The 22,184-nt window shown below is 37.0% G+C and overlaps 1 protein-coding gene across 4 annotated transcripts in view; it reads right to left on the reverse strand.

Annotated features, from left to right (window-relative positions):
* The window catches only part of TOPBP1 (DNA topoisomerase II binding protein 1), a 62,233-nt gene that overhangs the window by 4,708 nt on the left and 35,341 nt on the right, over positions 1 to 22,184 (reverse strand). For all 4 annotated transcript variants that reach the window (XM_058729933.1, XM_058729934.1, XM_058729936.1 and 1 more), the window contains 11 exons: positions 18,567 to 18,690; positions 17,594 to 17,740; positions 17,373 to 17,475; positions 15,229 to 15,421; positions 12,995 to 13,215; positions 12,019 to 12,185; positions 11,659 to 11,770; positions 8,257 to 8,420; positions 7,358 to 7,495; positions 5,058 to 5,147; positions 4,727 to 4,888 (listed from right to left, as the gene is read on the reverse strand). In XM_058729933.1, coding sequence (XP_058585916.1) covers positions 4,727 to 4,888; positions 5,058 to 5,147; positions 7,358 to 7,495; positions 8,257 to 8,420; positions 11,659 to 11,770; positions 12,019 to 12,185; positions 12,995 to 13,215; positions 15,229 to 15,421; positions 17,373 to 17,475; positions 17,594 to 17,740; positions 18,567 to 18,690 — 1,621 coding nt within the window. The remainder of the gene's footprint in view (positions 1 to 4,726; positions 4,889 to 5,057; positions 5,148 to 7,357; positions 7,496 to 8,256; positions 8,421 to 11,658; positions 11,771 to 12,018; positions 12,186 to 12,994; positions 13,216 to 15,228; positions 15,422 to 17,372; positions 17,476 to 17,593; positions 17,741 to 18,566; positions 18,691 to 22,184) is intronic.

Consider the following 22,184-nt stretch of genomic DNA (forward strand, 5'->3'; position numbering starts at 1 on the left):
TTGCAAAAAACCATAAACCCAGTCATATCGATAACTACACTAAAGAATTAACAAGCAAGACCCAAAGATACCCTGTTTAAAAGATGACAAGTAAATAGATATCTGTGCTCAAGAACTGGAAGAATTAACATTGTTAAAATGTCCACACTACCCAAAGAAATCTACATATCCAATGCAATCCCTATCAAAATTCCAATGGCATATTTTTACCAGAGATAGGACAAACCTAAAATTTGTATGGCTCACAAAGACTCCAAATAGCCAAAACAATCTTGAGAAAGAACAAAGCTGGAGGCATCATGCTCCCTGATTTTAAACTATATTACAATGCTATGGCAATCAAAACAGTATGGTACTGGCATCCAAAGAGATCAATAGAACAGAATAGAAAACTCAGAATTAAACCCAGGGATTTGTGGTCAATTACAAAAGAGCCAAGAATATCTAATGGGAAGAGGATAGTTTCTTCAATAAGTGGTGTTGGAAAAACTAGACAGCCACATGTAAAAGAATGAAATGGGACCGTGATCTTACATCATACTCAAAAATAAACTCAAGATGGATTAAAGATTTGGATGAAAAACCCAAGACATAAAACCATAAAACTAAAAGAAATCTGTAAGGAGCTCCTTAAAAAAATTTTTTTTTTAATTTTTATTTTTGAGAGAGAGAAAGAGAGGTCATGAGCGGGAGAGGGGCAGAGACAGGGAGACACAGAATCCAAAGCAGGCTTCAGGCTCTGAGCTGTCAGCACAGAGCCAAACGTGGAGCTCAAACCCACGAACTATGAGACCATGACCTGAGAGGAAGCTGGACGCTTCACTGACTGAGCCACTCAGGCGCCCCTGTAATGAGTGAGTTCCTTTGACATTTCTCTTGGTAAAAATTTTTTGGACTTCACACCAAAAACAAAGGCAACACAAGCAAAAATTAACAAGTGGGATGACATCAGACTAAAAAGCTTCTGCACAGCAAAGGAAACCATCAACAAAAAGAAAGGCAACTTAACAAAGGGAGAAAATTATTTGCAAATCATGTATCTGATAGGGGTTAATATCCAAAACAATCTGATTAAAAATGTGAAGATCTGAACATTTTCCCAAAGACATATAGACAGTCAACAGGTACATGAAAAGGTGTTCAACGTCACTTATCATCAAAGAAATGCAAATCAAAACCATAACAAAATATTACCAAACACATTAGAATTAAAAAGTGTTGGTGAGGATATGGAGAAGAGAGAACTCTTTGTATTCTTAGTGGGGTATAAATTGGTGCAGCCATTATTTTTTTCCTCAAAAAATTAAAACTTGAACTACCTTAAGAGTATACTTCTCTTGATAAGCACTGAACCATGTACAGAATTGTTGAATCATTATATTGTACACCTGAAGCTAATACAACACTGTATATTTCAATTTAAAAAAATGAAAAATAGAACTACCTATGACTCAGCAATTTGACTTATATGTATCCAAAATGAAAAGAATTTGAAAAGATTTCTGCACCCCTATGTTCATTACAGTATTATTTTCTTTAAAAAAAATTTTTAATGTTTATTTATTTTTGAGATAAAGAGACAGTGTGAGGGGGAGAGGAAAGGAGACACAGAATTGGAAGCAGGCTCCAGGCTCTGAGCTGTCAGCACAGAGCCTGACGTGCGTCTCAAACTCATGAACCGTGAGATCATGACTTGAGGTGAAGTCGTACGCTCAACTGACTGAGCCACCCAGGCGCCCCTACAGCATTATTTTCAATAGCCAAGATATGAAAACAACCTGAGTACCTGCCGACAGATGAATAAAAACCTAATATACACACAACAATGGATTAATCAGCCATAAAAAATATTTCAGCCAAGGAACGCTGCAGCAAAATGGATGGACCTTGATGGCCTTAATGCTAAGTGAAATAAGTCGGATAAAAGACAAAATACCAGATGATCTCACTTGTAAGTGGAATCTAAAACAAAAACCAAAATAAAACCCACAAATCCCCCCAAATGTGATAGACACACAGAACCAAACAGAGGCTGCCAGATGCAGGGCTGGAGGGCTTAGGGAAATGGGTAAGGGTGACCAAGACGTACAAACTTCCAGTTATAAAATAAGTAAGTCCTGAGGATGTAATGTACAATATGGTGACCACAGTTAATATTGTATGGTATATTTGAAAGTTGTTAAGAGACTCAATCTTGGGAGTTCTCACAAGAAAGAAAACTTGTCAATGTGTGGTGATGGATATTAACTAGACTTATGGTGATCATTTTGTATATATATATTCATTAACACACGCAATTGTTATGTTGGACATCTGAAATTAATGTTATGTCAATTGCATCTCAGGTAAAACAAAAGGTGGCCAGACTCCTCCTTGAGGCAGATTGCAAGACTCCTCGTTGTTTTTCTTCATGTCAATTGTTTATTTAAATTCTACTTAACACGTATGGTAAACTGGTTTCATGTGTATAATTTACATATAACACCCAATGCTCATCATAACAAGTGCCCTCCTTAGTATGCATCACCCATCTAGCCCATCCCCCCACCCACTTCCCTCCATCAACCCTGTTTGTTTTCTGTATTTAAGAATCTTTTATGGTTTGTCTACCTGTTTTTATCTTATTTTTGCTTCCCTTCCCTTATGTTTATCTGGTTTGTATCTTAAATTCCACATATGAGTGAAATCACAGGCTATTTGACTGACTTATTTCACTTAGCATAATACACTCTATCTCCATCCACAGGAAGACTCCTTTTTGAATCAACTGAAACAATTCAAGAAGTACATGAAAGTATGAACCTAGAAGAGAGTCCCCAATAACTAGACCACCCAGACTACTGCATTCAGATCAAAGCTGCCAAGACTTGTGCACTCGGTACTTCCAATCAGCTTTTAATCCTCTACTCTTAACCATGAACAGAAAGCCAAGAATTACCAAATGTCTGATAAATTCCTCTAACATGGAAGATAAAGACCCAAAGAGGTGAATGCAGCTTAGTGGATGCGGAGAGTATGCAGAAATAAGAGAAGTTTGAAAAATAAACCAGTAAATCCTGACATCTAGTAGAAGGTATCACATCTATGAAGCAAAAAAAGATGTTATTAAAATACTAAAATGTAAATTCAAAAAAACTAAAAAAAGGTCTTGCTTATTAAAAACATGATACCCAAGTGAAGAGCTAACAAAAGGAGAAGAATGAACTGAGGGAACCTCTCAAAAAGTGAAGATTAAAAATACTTGAGAAATAAGAAAATCCAATATGTAAGTAGCAGAAGTACTAGAAGGAATGAACAGAAAATGGAGAGGGAAAATAAAAATCATCACTGAAATAATTCAACATTTCCCAGAACTGAAAGACACAAGTTACCAGACCAGAAGAGGCTTATCATGTATGGCATTAAATAAACAGACCCACATGATAACCTATCATTTTGAAATTTTAGAAAACTAGGGATAAAAAGAGCTTCCTACTAGATTCGTTACATAGATTATGAATCAGGAAGGCTTTAACTACCCAACAGCAATACTAAGAGCAAGGAGACAAGCAATCAAAAGTCCAAGGAGAAAACAGTTTGGGTGGGCGTCAAAGGCTGGGTTGGAACTCATCTATCAGTCAAGTGTGAGCACAGAAGAAAGAACTTTCACACATAGAAAATCTCTGTTTATCTCTCATGTGCTTTCTCAAGTAATTACTATAAGATGACCCTCAACAAAAGGAGAGATCAGGATGACATGGGATTCAGAAACAGGAGATCTGACAAAGAGAAAGGATAGTGAATGGAGGTCCTGGGAGGACAGCAGTGCACAGAAGTAGAGGGTGACCGTCCAGATTGGAGCGACGTGGCTAAAGACAAGCTAAAAGCTATCATCACCAAGATCCCTGTGGCTACTGCACCCACCTTTATTTTTTTTAATTCATTCATTCATTCATTCCCCACAATGCACCTAGCTTTTAACCTGAGGTCAGAACACTGTGGTGAGCCTATCTGAGTTGTACTTGTACCTGGCTTATCTCGACCATGAGCTTCAACATGAAGTCGCCACTCCCCCCTCCCTATTCTGCTGCTTTGCTCCACGCAAGTGTTCTGTTTTGAGCTACTTCTGAGAGCTAGGTAGGCAGTGGTGAGCTGAGACACAGAAATACAGAGCACCCTACTACTCCCCCACTGCATTCCTCCAGACATCTAGTACCCAACTCCCAACACAGCCCCAAGAGAGGCAGGGAAAGAAAAAGCTCGAGATTTTTAAAAAGTTATTTAGGTGTTTCTAGGAGTTAGTATTGCCTTACTAATTCCTCTTCGGTACACCTCACTGCTTTATGATAAAGGCTTTTAAAAAAAAAAATGTAAGAAAAAAAACGTAAAAAAACATAAACGTGTTTTAGCCATTCTTTCTATAAATCCCGAGCCAACTCCCAAACACATACAGCAAAACCTACACAGCAAGCTGAGTTTTGGCTTACCTTTATGTAAAGAGCAGTTTTAAAGCTTTTAGAGGTACCTAGATTTTTATACCTGCCTCATTTAACTCCAAGCTCAATGTTTACATATGTGTTATTATAAAAAACAGAATGAAACTGAAAGGAACTGGATAGAGGAGAATAACAGGAGACGAATATTCTATTAATAAATAAGCTAACAAGGGTTTTGTTGTGCGGTCCCCTCCCTATGCATATAAGCCTGTCTCTGGGGATGAGGAGGGCAAGGACAAACTCGTACAAACCTGCGTCAGATAATCAGCAATGTACTCTGTTTTCAGGCAGTACACATTCTGGGCAGCAGCCTCTGCTATGTTAACTCCTGAGTCATCTTGTTTCAGTTTACTGAAGTCAGAGAAGAGATGTGTGGCCTCTTTAAATAAAGGTACAGAATGACCAGGTAGCACCTGAAGAAGAAATAAGCATTACAATCTATCATTGTCCCAAAGTAGTTCAACTGTATAATTTGTGCTTGAGGATTACCATCTCAGAAAGTACAGAAAATCACCTGATCACAGCAATCATGGTTAGAAAATAACTTGTGTAAAAAATTTAGTAAGTTGACTCAATACAAACCTTCGCTCCTCCTGACTGAAGAAGGCGTTTGAATCCTGCTTCTCGGGACTGGTCAAGATGTAAGATGACCTTCCACCCACTAAATGCCCCCTACCAATGAAAAAATATCAGTGTTGAAATTATTTGGGAAATAAAATACAAATACATTATTTTATCTGTAAATTTAGTTTTATGTCAACAAATAACCTTTACTTCTGCCACAAGTGGTAACTGTCTTTGGTCAGAATACTTTGAAACACACAGCCAGGGTGTTAGGCACACAGTAGGCCATCAATAAATACTTGAAGATGAAGGAAAATACTTTACTGATTAGCTAACATGAAAACAAAGCAAATTGACCTTTGTTTAGTCTTTTTTCTTATAATTAATCCAGGGTAGAATTTCATGCACAGCTTCTTTAAAGAAGCTTCCACTATATTTCTCTTGAAAATGTTTGCAAATTGGAAATACAAAATATTTAGCTAGGGAATAACAATCAACAGAAGCCAATGGAATTACCCTAAAGAAGGGAAATTAAGGCTAACAAGGGCTTGGATAAAGGAGAGAACTCAGAATACAACACAAAAGATTATCTAACTTGGGTTCCTAACCTTTTTGTAAGCCAGGACCTCTTTGACAGTTGGGTGAAACCTCTGGACCTGTTCTTTAAATAATGATTTTAAAGTAACAGCTTTATTGAAATGTAATTTCCATGCCACATGAACAATGTTTTAAAATAGGGCTCAGTCGGTTAAGCGTCCGACTTCAGCTCAGGTCACGATCTCGCGGTCCGTGAGTTCGAGCCCCGTGTCGGGCTCTGGGCTGATGGCTCAGAGCCTGGAGCCTGCTTCTGATTCTGTGTCTCCCTCTCTCTCTGCCCCTCCCCCGTTCATGCTCTGTCTCTGTCTCAAAAATAAACGTTAAAAAAAAATTAAAAAAAAAAAATTAAAAAAAAATATTGTTTTGTTTTGTTTTTTTAAAGATTTTTTAAAAATGTTTTGAGAGAGAGGGAGGGAATATATCCCAAGCAGGTTCTGTGCTGTAAGTGCAGAACCTGACATAGGACTCTATCTCACAAACTGAGATCATGACCTGAACAGAAATCAAGAGTCAGATGATTCACCGACTGAGACACACAGGCGCCCCTAAAATATTTTTAATATATAAAGGAATACAAAAAAACCCCACATCTTTTAAAAAATTATCCAAATATTTACAAATTTATAACATAATAGATGTGCTTCTGCACAAAAGACCTAGTGATGGCTGAATAACTACTAAAATTTTAGAGCAGTAAAGACAGATGGTAGCTATACTTGGTGAGCATAGCATAATGTATAGTTGTCAAATCACTATGTTGCATACCTGAAACTAATGTAACACTGTGCATCAACTACATTTCAATTAAAAAAAAATGATGGGGCACCTGGGTAGTTCAGTCAGGTAAGCATCCAACTTTGGCTCAGGTCACAATCTCACAGTTCGTGGGTTCGAGCCCCATGTCGGGCTCTGTGCTGACAGCTCAGAGCCTGGAGTCTGCTTTGGATTCTGTGTCTCCCTCTGCCCCTCCCCCACTTACATGCTGTCTCTCTCTCTCCCTGTCAAAAATAAACATTAACTTAAAAAAAAGTGATGAACACAAACAGTATTTTAAGATACTTGCAATATAATGCAAAGCAAAAATATCTTGATTTTTGTTGGGGTAAAGTCACTGGTACTGTTAATAGCGTTGGGATTTGTTACCCAGACTTCTATAATGAAAGGAAATGCTTTCAATTAGATGTTAATAGAAATAAAGATGTATTCTTCCACCCCACCCAGAGTGTGTATACACGCTTCCTGAATTCAATCTACAATTCCTTTGGGAGAGTCTGTGGACCCCATGTGAAGAGCTCCTAAAAGTAGAGGGTGAAGATTTCTTTGGAAGAAATACAGTGTGTGTCACATTTTACATATATATTTTTAAAAGAGCCATCCACATTCTATCTTCCTGTCAATCATAATTAGAAGAATTAGAAGTTAATATTAAGCTCAATTTAATGCCCAAACTAAGTATATCAACCAAGGCATAAAAGACAACTAGAATTCCTTTTTCTTTTTCTTTTTTTTTTTCTCTTAAAGTAGGCTCTGTGCCCAACATGGGGCTTGAACTCACGATCCCAAAACTAGTAAGAGTCGCATGCTCTACTGACTCGGCCAACCAGGAGACTCATAACTAGAATCATTATTTTGTTAAGCATATTCTCTTAAATTTAAAATCTGTAAAGTCATAATACTGAATGCCATTCAAATAACCTACATAACTATATATATGTTAATACCTCAACAATGCCCGATTCTTGTCTTTGCTGGATTTTTTTTCTCCATCTCATTGCTGCAAGTGCTAGTCTTCGTTGCTGTACAGTGATTCCAGTCAAAACGTCAAGTATGGAACTACTTCCCCATTCGTAGTCTTCTTCCTAGACAATCAGTACAAGACACTTTGGAGTTGTCCTACAGTATGTCCTTAAGGAGTCCATGATCTAGTAAGAGTTAAAAGCTATACACTCAATTGTTATAAATATAGAGCACAAAATAAGCATCAGTTTTTGAACAGAGAGAAGGAAATGTACATGAATTTCGATTCATATACCGGGATTTTAATTAGAAATCAGAAAAATACTGCATACGTTTCTAAGAGACACAGATAACTCTACCTTAGTAACTGATAAACATACATTATTTGGTTTCATCTACTGTAAGATGAACCTCACAGAAGGACATGTTCTCAGTGGACACCTGTATTAACAGCTTGATTACCTGTCGACAGAAATCAGATCCCTAAGGGATGTTGATTGAAAACCTCAAAAAACTACATGGTAGGTATTACTGTCATGGTTAGTTAGGAACCAAAATATCTCACACAATTTAGTATTTAATGGACTGGCAGTAAAGATAAAAGCTTATAACGAGATAATCTTGAAATTTTCTAATGTTGTTCCAATAAGAAAAAAAAAAGGCCCACTTCCAAATTAAAATTGATATCACTAAGAATCTGGGTTTGTGATCTCTATACATTTTTTTGTTTTGTTACTGTGGGCCTTATATAAAATTGGTATAATCTAATTTGTCACATTTAGTTATTTCAATTATATGAATGGCCAGTGGAAGTACCGGAATCAACTGTTAAGAAATTTACTTTTAAAGAAACATGATTCTTCACGTTAATTTGAATACACACCGGCACGAAGTGCCCAGCAGTCCGGGATGCTTCCAGGTAGGAGCGATGAAGCACCCACTTCCCAGCTGCCAATGAAGCTAAATACTTCTCGTTTCGAAGTGGATGTCCCACAACAATGTGTGTACAACTGGGATCAAAGCACTGCTTCTCTATTACTAGTCCACCTAAAGTAGAGAAAAATGGATACTTTATTGGAATTCTTAACTTTTCCTAGGAAAAAAACGTCAACTCTGCACAGAATTTACAAAATGCACCAAATAAAAAAAAACCTTGACTGAAATTATTTCATTTCACATACATTTTTATAAAGTAATATTTTTTATGAAACTTTAAAATATGAAAGCAAAACAGTAAAATGAACACTCACACACTGGCCACCTGGCTTCTAAAATTATCAAAATCCTGCTATGCCACTTCAGTCTACCTCCTTTCCGGCTTAACTATTTTAAAGTAAATTCCAGACATTGTGTTACCCTATCCCTGTCCAGTCAGTATGCATTTCTAAAGTACATGGCAATTTTCAGGGGTGCCTGGGTGGCTCAGTAAGCGTCAGACCCTGGCTCAGGTCATCATCTCACGGTTCGTGGGTTCGAGCCCCACATTGGACTCTGTACAGACAGCTCAGAGCCTGGAGTCTGCTTCGGATTCTGTGTCTCCCCCTCTGCCCCTCCCCTACACCCACTCACGTGCTCGCTTGCTCTCAAAAATAAACATTAAAAAAATTTAAAGTACATGGTAATTTTCTTATACAGCCACAATGCCATTATCAGATATAATACAATTAACAAAAGTTCTTTGCTATCTCAATACATTTTCTTGTTCAAACTTTCCAGTTTGTCCACACTTGGTTACAATTAAGATATAAAAAGAAACAGAATATAAACAGAGGCCATATACTACTGCTGGTATCTCAAGTCTCAACCACTTTTGCAGTTTTCAAGCACTGAATATGCGTAACCAGGGAGACAGAAGTCAAAAAGGGGCTTCTACAGACTAAAAGCAGAAGAAAATTTTCTGTGAGTGGAAATAAGGTCAGTAGCCCAACCACATAGAAGCTTGGGAGGAAAACACACACAATAGGTAAACAGAGATGAAGCAGCAGGTGGGGGCTGACCCTCTTCTCATACAAATGTATGAAGCCTGACTTAGAGGAAAGAAGGTGGCGTAAGCATATGCAAAGCATGGCTTTTGATTTATACTTCAGAAGTGAGATTACCGGTTAGGCAGAGTTGTTTTAAGGACTTCGTGAGAATTCAACAAAACATTCAAATTCTACTCATGCTTTACAGAGGAGTCTAATAATGGCAGCAATACTGTTTGAGCACTTATTATATGCCAGGGACTATTCAGAGTGCTCCAGATTATTAACTCCTTTAATTCCCACAACTCTATGAAGGTAGGTGACTATTGTTATCTGCGATCTACCCATGATGACACAGACACACAGTAACTCACCCACTATCAGAGTGACAAAAGAACAGTAAGGTGAAAATTCCATATTGTAACAGGATCTAATCCTATATAACAAATTCATGCTGTAACCCAGACAACACAATATACTGACTCATGTGTATCAGCTGGCCATGCTTCATTTATAATATGGTCTCTCTGCATTCTAGTATCAAAAACTTTCTATTCAGACTCAATTCCAGCACAGTCTGTCCTCATCTGCCTCTTTTCTCTGTCCTCTTCTAGAAAATGCTCTGCTAGTTGATACTACTCTTGTCCACAGTTTACAGAGATGGAACAAAATACAGGAGATGGACACCTGAAACAGCTTCTTTCATTTTGGGACCTCTATGTAAAGCTTAACAATTGTGACTTACAACTCTATCTGATTTAGCAGGTAACTGAGAAACTGTTCCACATGAGTCCAGTTTCCAAGAAATACAGCTTTGCAACTGTATGACTGTATTTGACAGAAATTTTAAAAAAAATTTTTAATGTTTATTTTTCAAAGTGGGGGGGAGGGGCAGAGAGATGGGGACAGACCATCCGAAGCGGGCTCTTAGCTGACAGCAGCAGGCCTGATGTGGAGCTTAAATTCACAAATGGTGGGATCCTGACCTGAGCCAAAGTCAGACACTCAACTGACTGGGCCACCCAAGTGCCCCAGTATTTGACAGAAACCTTAAAAAAATCAGGGTTTTCCACATTCTCAAAAGGATAGCACTAAGTAACATTTAATATTTTCTTGATAACTCAGGGCCATTACTAAAACAACCATTTCTTCTTTTTAAAATTTTTTTTTAATGTTTATTTTTGAGAGAAGAGAGAAAGAGCAGGAGTGGGGGAGGGGTGGAGAGAGAGGGAGACACAGAATCTGAAGCAGGCTCCAGGCTCTGAGCTGTCAGCAGAGCCCGACACAGGGCTCAAACTCCCTAACCACGGTATCATGACCTGAGCTAAGGTTGGATGCCTAACCAACTGAGCCACCCAGGTGCCCCTAAAACAACCATTATATCTTAATGTTTTCTCAATACCAAGCTGTCAGATTAAGTTCTCTTCCTATACTTTCCCTAACCCTGTACAGCTGCTTTGTCCAACACAGTAGGCACCAGCCACATGTGGTTATCAAACACTTGAAGCACAGCCGGTCCAAATTGAGAGGTGCTAGAAGTGTAAAATATACCTCAGATTTCAAGAACTTAGTAAGGAAGATATCATTGGTATTTTATATTGATTATGTATTGAATATAAGATTTTGAGTTCACTAGGTTAAATAAAATATATGTTTAAAATTAATTTCACTTGTTTTTTACTTTTTAACATGTGGCTACTGGAAAGTTTAAAATTACATATGTGGTTTATGTTCTCTTTAGGTTGGACAGTACTGCTAAAGAGCACCAGGTTACCTTCCTAGTATGCTGCTTCCAGAATGACATCAGGTGGACAGCCTGACATATATAGTAGAATGTTACAGAAGAGGTTGTTCCTCTCTGGGTATTACTCTACCTTCAACCTCAATTAAATGCAGTGTTATTTTAAACCTACAATTGCAATGATTTCACAAATGAACAAAAAGCTCAAAGCAGCACACTCTTAAATCATTTTGATGGTTGGTCTCGATCTAAATAAACTTTAAATATTTACATGCTATAACCCAGTGACTTCAGATTTATTTAGACCTTTATAAAATCAAAGTTCTAATGCTGACTCAATACATACAGCCGTAGACAAGTTACCCATCTTTTTAAATTTTATTTTGCAAGTAGGATCCACACCCAATATGGGGCTTGAACTCACAACCCCGAGATCAAGACTTGCATGCTCTACTGACTGAGCCATCCAGGCACCCCCGCTCCAATGTTTTTAATCTCAATTTCTACACCTTACAAATGATATCAACTACACTAGTTTCCAAATAAGGTTGCATTTTTGACTTAAGTAAAATACTTGTACCTAGTTTTTCAATCAGATGACAATAATCAATACGTTCTTGAGGATTCAGAGATGACAACTGAAATATGTACTGTTTTTTTAAGTCTTCATGAGTTTCCTCTATTGTTATAGTCTGAAATGGAAGAGTTTTATTTTAGAAAAAAATTAACACTAAAAAGGTTAGTTATCATCAGCTATATGATTCTTTTTCAGTGACATTTTACTTAGTCTTCCGGTTTATCAAATACAGAAATAATAATACACTGCAAAGAAATGCAGTTTTCAACATCTGTGAACTCCTGATACTGTTATCAATAAATTTTTAATGCAACACAATAGCAATATCAAAAGGGCATATCATCATACTTAGGATAAACTAACCTTTTCTCTAGGGTGTGGAGCCACCGGTGGGTTGGCCAGGGGGAAGGCAATACTGGGGGCTTGAGGTGTAGGGATCAGGTGGCTGTCTTTAATTGGTGTTTCCAGTTCCTCAGAGATTGGGTGTTTTGGGGCTTCAGTTACACACATGTTTCCAGAATCACAGACAGCTGAGGGCAATAAAATGCTGCAGTGTGATGTTACCCAAATATGACTAAACAAATTCAGCCAAATAGTCTCATCTGTCTTAACCAAGATGAAATTAAACACAAACTCTGGAATATACATGTAAAAGTAGCCTACCTCTAGAGCTTATAAATAAGTGCAATTAATTAGCTTTTTAAAAAGGCAAATAGGTTATCTATGGGATTCTCCCAACCCTTTCTTTAAATACCAAGCTTTCATCAGTAAAATGGAACCCAAATTTGTAAAATGACAGCAAAAGCTACAATTGGAGAAAATCTATTTAGTGTAGAGATAGAATCATGCGATATGAGAAAAAGGGGGAGAAAAAATGACCAAAAATGAAAGATAGGAATCATTTTGTCTTCAAGGTGGAGCCCAAGAGAAAAAATAGGAGAGTTCAGAAAGAAATACATACAAATTCAAAGAACAGATGTAGGTACCTGCTGGCTCAATTTAGAAGATTTAAATGAAAATAAAGTAACTGGGCAAAGTCCAAACTTTAATGACACAAATGTACAAAGGATGAGAAGGAGAGAAAGAACAATACTGAAAAACTATGTCTGGAAAACACTGCCCAATCTTCAATTTCCAAATTTAAGAACCAAAATATGTTATTCAATTTACTGATAAATTATCTCAATTTATAATTATTTTTTGTCTCTTACTAAAATAAAAAATATCTAGTAAGTTTTTTGTTTGCATGTGTCATTCAGAGAACCACAATGTGCTTATCTATTTTTAAGAAGTCAATGTGTACTTCATGCAAACAAATGAATAGATTTCCTCTCATTACCCTGTTCAGCAGTTTCTGCGTCATGCAAAGGCTCCTGGAAAGGAGAATCCTCCAATTTTTTAATGTCAACCTGAAGCTCAGAATACTGTGTGGGACAACTAGGCCACTGCAGATTGCTGGCAAGCCGTGCTCTCTCCTCCCTGGCTGTTGGGTCATCCCAAATGATCTGTTCATTCTGGGAGGGCTCCGTGTTGACATCAGGTACTGTTTGACGAGACTGCCTAAGGAGTAAAAGTGACAATTTTAATAAACAGATAGGCACGACAAAATCTACACTCATAAATTCCGTAAGACTGCAAATTTGAGGCTCACCTTTGTATGCCCACCATCTAGCACACAGTAAGCACCTGAAAATATGGAATAAATGAACTTTGGGAAATTTTTTCTTTTAAAAATATTTCTTTCTAAAACTTACTGTTTTAGTTAGAAAAGAAAATATCTATTTCGACTGAATGTCCATATATTTAAAACTTTAGGGGCGCCTGGGTGGCGCAGTCGGTTAAGCGTCCGACTTCAGCCAGGTCACGATCTCGCGGTCCGTGAGTTCGAGCCCCGCGTCAGGCTCTGGGCTGATGGCTCGGAGCCTGGAGCCTGTTTCCGATTCTGTGTCTCCCTCTCTCTGCCCCTCCCCCGTTCATGCTGTGTCTCTCTCTGTCCCAAAAATAAATAAAAAATGTTGAAAAAAAAAAATTAAAAAAAAAAAAAAAACTTTAAAAGGGAAAGTTTACTGTCAAGAAATTGTTTTCAAAATTCTAAAATGATCACTACATTTGAAAATGGAATTTTTCTTAATTATACAGGCTTAGGGAAACACGGTAATGTTTAGAAAACCAGTTACTTTGCTTACCAGCAGTTGTATTTTTATCACTTGAAATAATAAGAACTATAATTACACAGGAAAGACCCTATAAAAGCTGCCTTAAAAGAAGGTGCTTTTAGCTCTTGGTAACCGAACCTCCCAGAGTCTTAGATCAGTCATATACTGAACTAGAGTGAAGCATGTTTTATGTCATAATTATAATAATTCCACTAGACGGTAAATATAATTCCAACTGTTTTCCTTCTAAATATCAAATCTTTCAATGTATGTAAATGGAATCTTAACAAAAATAATTTAGCCCAGAGAGTTCATTTGCCTCAAATACAAGGCAGATAGCCTTATTCTGAGTATACTTATTTACTCTGACTTGGCACAAGATTTAGGCTCTCTGTAATGATAAAACATCATCTGAAGTATATTAGACAAAAAGTCACGTTTACTCAGTATGCAGATATAGAAATGGCCTCATGAAATATACAGGTAGCTTAAGACAGATGCATAGTTCAATCAATTAATTCAAGACAGAAGTCCCCTAACAGTCATCCTACAATTAGAGATCCTTCTATCAGGAAAAAGATGAAGTTATGCGACTGAACTTGTCATATCACACTGAGATCTGTAATCACCTTTTCTAGAAGGTAAATTTGTAAAGAGAATACAAAATGCATGTGGTTCTAAAAGAATTTAAATTTCTCTCTATATATTACAATGTTTAGAACGATTATTATTTAATACTAACATGACAGAACAGAATTATCCACTGAATCCATTTCAAATGAGGCTTTTTGAGAGAGAGAGAGAGAGAGAGAGAGAGAGACAGAGAGAGAAGAGAGAGAGAGAGCCACAGAGTGCAAGCAGAGGAGGGGCAGAGAGAGGGAGACACAGAATCCAAAGAAGGCTCCAGGCTCTGAGCTGTCAGCACAGAGCCTGATGCAGGGCTTGAACTCATGAGCCATGAGATCAGGACCTGAGCCAAAGTTGGATGCTTAACTGACTGAGCCACCAGGAGCCCTGGTAATAAAAAATATTAATCATGCCTCAATGTGAAGCAGTTGCTTGGTGTGGAACAAACCTTTGTCTACCTCTTACCCCAAAGTAAGAATTCTACAACTGCTTGGAACAAGAGAGGGAAGGAGGAAAAGCTAGGAAGTAATGGAAGAGAGAAAAGTCTACAACCAGTATAGTATCTGCATATAATATATGTATATAGATTGGGCTAAGTAAGGCCCAGTACTATAACCCTTTTTCCTGTTCTGTTCTTGTTATTCTAAACTTCTGCTTTGCTGGAAAAAAAAAAAAAAATGTAGAATGAGGCTTAACTTATGGAACTGAGCAAGTAGGAACCCAAATAAGGAGCTACCTTTCTGTTGAGTCACCTAGTTGCTCCTGTCTGCCACCAGTGACAGGTACATACCTCAGTGCCTCCAGGACTCTACTTCGCCCACTGCGGGCAGAGCGACTGCTATCAGGGGTTGAAGAAGTGCTGTTACAACCACTTCTTGAAAGGGAAGCCCTCTGCCCTTGGGGTTTCACTAATGACGTCGCAGACATGATCTCCTGCAGTTGCTTCTGAAAGTTCTCTCTCATCTCCAATGTCTGTGTCAGAGCTTGAAACACATGCAAATACACCAATTAAGGTAAGTTTCTCTTTTTTATCACATCTCATTCACATTAACTATTTTGTCTATATTTGAACACAGATTTATTAACTTGACATTTATTGCTTACTACAGGCGACAGTAATGAACAAGACTATGAATACTGCAGAACCTTAGGCCATCCTTACCAGAAGGACCGTATATGAAAAAATCAAAAAAGCCCTTCCAAGACATCCTGCTAAGACCTGCAGTGATTCTCCCTTTTGTAGAGCTCCCTGTCTGCTTCTGACCCTCTTGTGTTATGTACTATGCTCTGAGGTGCATCCATAATTAATGTATGTGATTTCTACCCCTTGGTCCTTAAAAACAGACTTATATATATATATATATATATATATGTAATCTTTGGTTTCCTTGTAAACACAGAAATAGATCCTAAATAAACATTTTTGGAATGAACTGAGTGGGACTAACTAAATAACTAAATAGGTAAGTCATAAGGAAAGCTCCAGTAGGGTAAGATGAGTAAGGAAAATAGAAAATATTAATCCATTAAAAAGAGGACATCTACAGATAGTTATTTGCTGCTGTACTCTTTGTAATAGCAAGAAATTAGAAATAGCCTGCATGCCCATAAAAGGGACTGGCTAAATGGTCATTCATATAAGTGTGAAAGAAGATTCAAAATGGAAGCATTGCTAAGAGAGTCACTCAAAACAGAGTCAAAGGACAAAGGAAGTAAGGCTATGCAAAGTCTCCTGTTTCAATTCTCAGGAACACTATGAGCTTTTAACTTCTGTCAACTGCAGCTTGTCAACCACAAACTCCACCACCTCTTAGAACATATCCTTCTATTTTGGACTGAAATAAAGGTTATTATCTGTTAGCTAAATAACAATCTTGTATTAGATAGTCAATTTAAACTCTGACAGCCCCAATCATATTTCTTCCAAAGCAAGTTATATAACCTTGCTGTTTCTGCCTTTATAAGCCTGTACTCCCTGCTTGCAATGACCAGTTTCAATGGACTCTATCTCCTGGACTGCAATCCTGAAAATCCCAAATAATTGCTTTTGGTTGCTTTGTAGCCTCTTCTTGGTCAACACAATCAATACTCTACAGTTACAAAAAAAGAAAAAGATACAGAGAGAGACCAAAGAAGCTCCTTATGTACTAATATGAAACACTCCAAAAGTTGAACTATTAAGCAAAAAGATAAAGATGAATGTATAAAATAGCATATATAGTATGTCCACCATTTATACACTTTTTTAAAAGTGCAGAAGGAGTGGGGCACCTGAGTGGCTTATAGTCAGTTGAGTGTCCGACTTTGGCTCAGGTCATGATCTTGCGGTTTGTGAGTTGGAGTCCCACATCGGGATTGCTGCTGTCAGCTTATCAGCACAGAGCCCGCTTTGGATCCTCTGTCCCCCTCTCTCTGCCCCTCCTCCACTTATGCTCTCCCAAAAAATTAATATTAAGAAAAAAGTGCAGGAGAGAACATATGTATTTATGATTGTATATGCATAACACAGCTCTAGGATACATAAGAAACCAAAAACACTGGAAGGCAGGGAGAAAATTCATGCCTCCTTCCATACCTTTAAACCATGTGAATATATTAAAATATACCACATATACAATAAAGCTTTTTGGAAGTTACTGAAAACTGAACTGAAGAATAAATTTTTACAAAACCACCAATTCCACCTACCTTTGACAGAATAGGGCTGTATCACACTAACTCTAAAATAACTTGTTCCACAGATTTCACAAGTTTGGACACGTATAAATCACTTAAAGCTTTGCAAATTATTACTTAATAATTGGCATATAACCTCAAATCAATCCTCAAATATATGCTTTGCTTGTATTTAGCAACACAGAAAACAAAGGAAGCATTCTGTATGAAAAATAGAGATTTGTAAAAAAATGTTTTTTGTAACTTAAAATATTTTACCTCCTTTAGAGTCATTCCTTCCATCTCCATTTGATGTTACTAATTCTTTATTACTGGTGGTCATATTGTCTATGTCATTTTCTTCTACAGGCAAATGATCTGGCTATTCAAGGAGAAGAATTATAATTTCTCAAAACAAGTCATTACATTTGGTTTCACAGCACTATAAGATTATGCATTCAGCTTAAGGAGGGGGTAAATGCATCATCCATATCATCTACCTCATCATCCTTTGTTGCTGAATCAGCTGCGAGTAGTCGACTATTACAGAGTCTGCCATCTTGCACTGTACTGATATCCAAGCTCATTTTGGGATTATAAGTATGTGGATAAAGAGATTCAGGAAGATGCTTATACTCTTGGGCACACTGCAATACAATGGCAGGCTTTAAAACAGGGCTGAAAAACATCTTAATGAATAAATGATGTTAAGCAGAATAAGGACAACCAATCCATTATGTTCTAAGATGGCAAAAGTTTACAGAATTAAAGTTTTGAAAAGTAGGTGACACTGAAACATTCCACCATACAAATGAAAAATTATTCTCACCGTTTAATGTCATATACACTAAAGAACAAAACATATTTCATTCCTGTGCTTTTGCCAAGGTATCAATCCTATTCCTGGGAATACCCAGAAACAGAGAAAAATTCTAGAAAACACAGTTCTAAACTGCACTGGTGTGCCAAATTAATTCGCCTTAAATTTTTAGAACATTTTATTTCACATCATTTTTATTAGCGACAAGAATCAGAGAAGTCAGAAAGAGTATCCATTAAAGACTTGTTAAGTATGGGGTCGCCTTGTGGCTCAGTTGGTTAAGCACCTGACTTCACCTCAGTTCATGGGTTCGAGTCCTCCCACATCGGGCTCTGTGCTGATGGCTCAGAGTCTGGAGCCTGCTTCAGATTCTGTGTCTCCCTCTCTTTCTGCCCCTCCCCCGCTCATGCTCGCTCTCTCTCTCTCTCTCAAAAATAAATAAATGCTAAAAAAAAAAAAAAAAAAAAAAAAAAAAAAGGCTTGTTTAAGTATTTAGGGACCAAAGATCTTAAGTTTTTAATGCCAAAGAAATGAAATGTGCACTGTTAACTAAGGTTATCAAACTTGTTTACATACGTGGAAACTAGCTTATGTCTGGAAATGTTTATATACATTCTCATTTAATAGAAAAGGAAAAAAAAAGTATTGCTTACTTCTAAAAGCCAGTGCTCTGAAACAATGTGTACTCCTTTTTCTTTTACAGATTTATATTCTCGGTTAGTGTCATTTGGTCGGCCTTGATAAATGAAATGAGTCACTGTTTTATCAAAACTCCATCTAAAACAACCAAATTTTAACAAATAACTAAAAGAAATATCTAATTTAACATGATCATTACTCTCTATGAATATATTTACCTTCAAAAAACTTCTAAGATCTGGAGTAAACATGGACATTAAATGACAGGCGTTTTTTGGGGGGTGGGGGTGGGGGGTCAAATTTTACACACACCAGGTATGTAAATACAGAGATACCAGGAAAGATAGTCTTTAAAAGTATTACTTCCTTCTTTATACTTTTCCGAATTGTTTAAATTTTCTTTTTACAATGAGTATCACTTTATAGTAACAATAAAGGTATTTTCAAATCAATAAAATAGGCAAAACATCCAATCTGTCCTCTGGTTGTTGGAGGTCACTGTACATTTGCTCTATGCCCTGTAATAAACTATGTACTTGAAACAACATTATCTCAGCCATTCCTCGCAACAATCCTAACACACTGGTATTATTATATATTATTATATCAAAACTGTACAGATAAGAAAACTAAAGGACACAATTAAGTAACATGTTTTAGGATATTCAGTAAGTGGTAGTTTTGACTCCAAAACCCATATTAACTAATACATAATGCTACAATCTCCTGACTCTTCCCACGTAACAGTTTCCTGATCTAGGAAAGTAATCTAAAAATTGTAAAGTATGTGCCATCCTTCAAAAGATCAAGTAGAAGCCAAAGAGAAAGTAAAATTATATTTCTGCATACAATCACCAAAGTTAAATAGAGTTTTCTCTTTATGGACACTTAACATACTTTCCATTTCCTAACTAAGAAATATCCCTGGTTAAGCATCTGACTCTTGATTTTGGCCCAGGTCATGATTCCACAGTTGTGACAGCTCCATGAACATGCAGCCTACTTGGGATTCTCGGTCTCTCCCTCCCCTGCTTGCGCCACACTCTCTCTCATGTGCGTGCCCTCTCCCAAAGTAAGCAAACATTTAAAAAAAATATATCTTTAGGGTTTTTAAATAGTCAAATTAATTAAGGCATATTTCCTTCTAAATTATATTATAAACATCTCTATTTCTTACTCTATTGTGTTTCCTTAAAAATAATAGAAAAGAACACCTTGCCTAATTTAGTTGTTAGTCTTTCTTTTTTTAAGTAGGCTTTATGCCCAGTGAGAGGCAGAGAGAAAAGAGAGGGAGAGAGAATCCCAAGCAGGCTGTGTGCTGTCAGTGAGATAAAGACCTGAGCTGAGATCAAGAGTTGGACAATTAACTGACTGAGCCACCCAGGCACCGCGAGTTGTTAGTCTTTCTAATGGTTGTTCCTATTTCTGATGTTAGGGAAAATAATACAAATGTAAATAAATCATAAAAATAATTTTAAAAATAGAAGAATGTTTTTGCCTGATTCATCTTGCTTCATTACTCACTGTGATAATAGAGAAACTACGGGTTTTACTCCTCAGAGATCCTTCAAGGACAGACTCTCAATGGTCATAAATGGTTTAGACCAGGGATTAGAAAACTTTTTTTTTTTTTAAAGTAGGCTTAACACCCAGCATGGAGCCCAACACGGGGCTTCAACTCACAACCCTGAGATCAAGACCAGAGCTGAGATCAAGAGTCAGACACAACAGACTGAGCCACTCAGGTGCCCCAAAAAGTTTTTCTTAAAAGGCCAGATGATAATTATTTTAGGCTTTGCAGCGAAAATCTCTTTTTCCAACTACTCAACTCTTGCCTTGTATGAAAGCAGCCACAGATAATAGGTAAACTAATAGGTATGCTGTGATCCACCTTCTGGTCTAGATCAGTGCTTTCAGCAAAATTGTTACTTTACAAGCTATTGTGTAGACTTGTAAGAGTGATTTTGGTTGTTACAATAATGTGTTTATATGATGGAGGGTGCTACTGGCATTCAGTAAAGTTGAGGGATGCTAGAAATCCTGAAGTATAGTTATATATACAATTATCCCATGTCTTACATGATTTTCTAACGTCTTGACACAAATTCACAGATGTAAAAAAAAAAAAAAGTTTGTTTATAATTAGATGAGTCTAGAAGCCTGTTTTACTTACAAGCCCAAGTGTTTTGTTTTGTTTTTGCATTTTTAATATACACTAATACACCAAACATCCAACTAAGTAATTGATGGAGTACTGTACTTTGCTTAATTTGTAACTTTGCCAAACTGTGAACAACTCTTGGTAAAGTCCTGTTACCAACAGAAATGCTGCTCATGGTATCAGAGTCTCTACATCGGTTTCAGCCTTGTGACTATAGCGTTTGAAGTGATTTTACATATGTATGCAAACATAAGAATACTCTGTTTTCTTCTAGTGTCATCAGGCACAGGCATTTACATATTAAATATATATCCTATGATTAAGTGCCTTCTGATGACTTTTAGTTTTTAAAATTACAAAAGTAGTTGGGGCACCTGGCACTCAGTTGGTTAAGTGTCTGACTTTGGCTCAGGTCATGATCTCACAGTTTGTAGGTTTGAGCCCCGCGTTGGGCTCTGTGCTAACAGTTCAGAACCTGGAGCCTGCTTCGGATTCTGTCTCCCTCTCTCTGTGCTCCTCCCCTGTTCACGGTCTCTCTCTCTCTCTCTCAAAAAATAAACATAAAAAAATAAAATTACAAAAGTAGTTAAGTTATATTTGTGAAATCCATTTAGTAGAGGTAATGCTATGACATGCTGAGGAGATCTGGTCTAGATGTTTACACTGTAGGAAGTGGTAGGCAGTGTCATGATCTCTTCAGGATGTTCTGTTCTAGCTTATGGATGGGAACTTCTAGGACAGTTTTATTTGAGAATGGATTAAGTATTGTAAACTCTACATGTTAAAGTGTTCTTCCCTCTCTTTTATCACCAAGTCTGAGAAATCTTTCAGGAATAGATTTAATGCAAACTTTAAATCAGTTATATCTTTTTTAGGAATTTCAGCAATAGATTCTATTTTTCACACTGAGAGGGCTGGCATTTTAAGTCTTATTAAAACACAAGTCCTATAGGTTCCTTTTACATCTTATATCAAGTCCACATCCAAAGAGAATAAAGAAAGCATTCAATTTTGACAAATATATACACCCTCATAGGACTTTTGTGAGAATGAAATGAGACAAAGCTTGGCTCATGCTAAGAACTCAGCAACTGGTAAAAGGGAAGACGAACACTGTAACATGTAATTATACAGTCGATAAGATTATATAGTAACATATGAAACAGGTAATACAAATAATAATTACAAGTAAAAAGCTTTTCTTTTCTACAACAGATACATTAAATACATTAAGATGCTTATAACTATCCCAGATACTTTTTATTTTTATATTCTCCCAATCTAATCTATCAGAAAACTAACTAAAACAAGACTTACCAAAGGGAAGATGAAGCCAAACATATTTCTCCAACTGTCTATTACTTGAAGAGCCAATCATTATGCTGCCACAAATGGTTGGATACAAGTGATCAAGAAAGCTAGCACTGCAGACAGTGGAGTACGATCAACCCAGGACTGCCTGGCATAGGCC

The sequence above is a fragment of the Neofelis nebulosa genome, chromosome 5 (genome assembly GCF_028018385.1).
Source record: "Neofelis nebulosa isolate mNeoNeb1 chromosome 5, mNeoNeb1.pri, whole genome shotgun sequence".
In the NCBI taxonomy this organism is placed as follows: domain Eukaryota; kingdom Metazoa; phylum Chordata; class Mammalia; order Carnivora; family Felidae; genus Neofelis; species Neofelis nebulosa.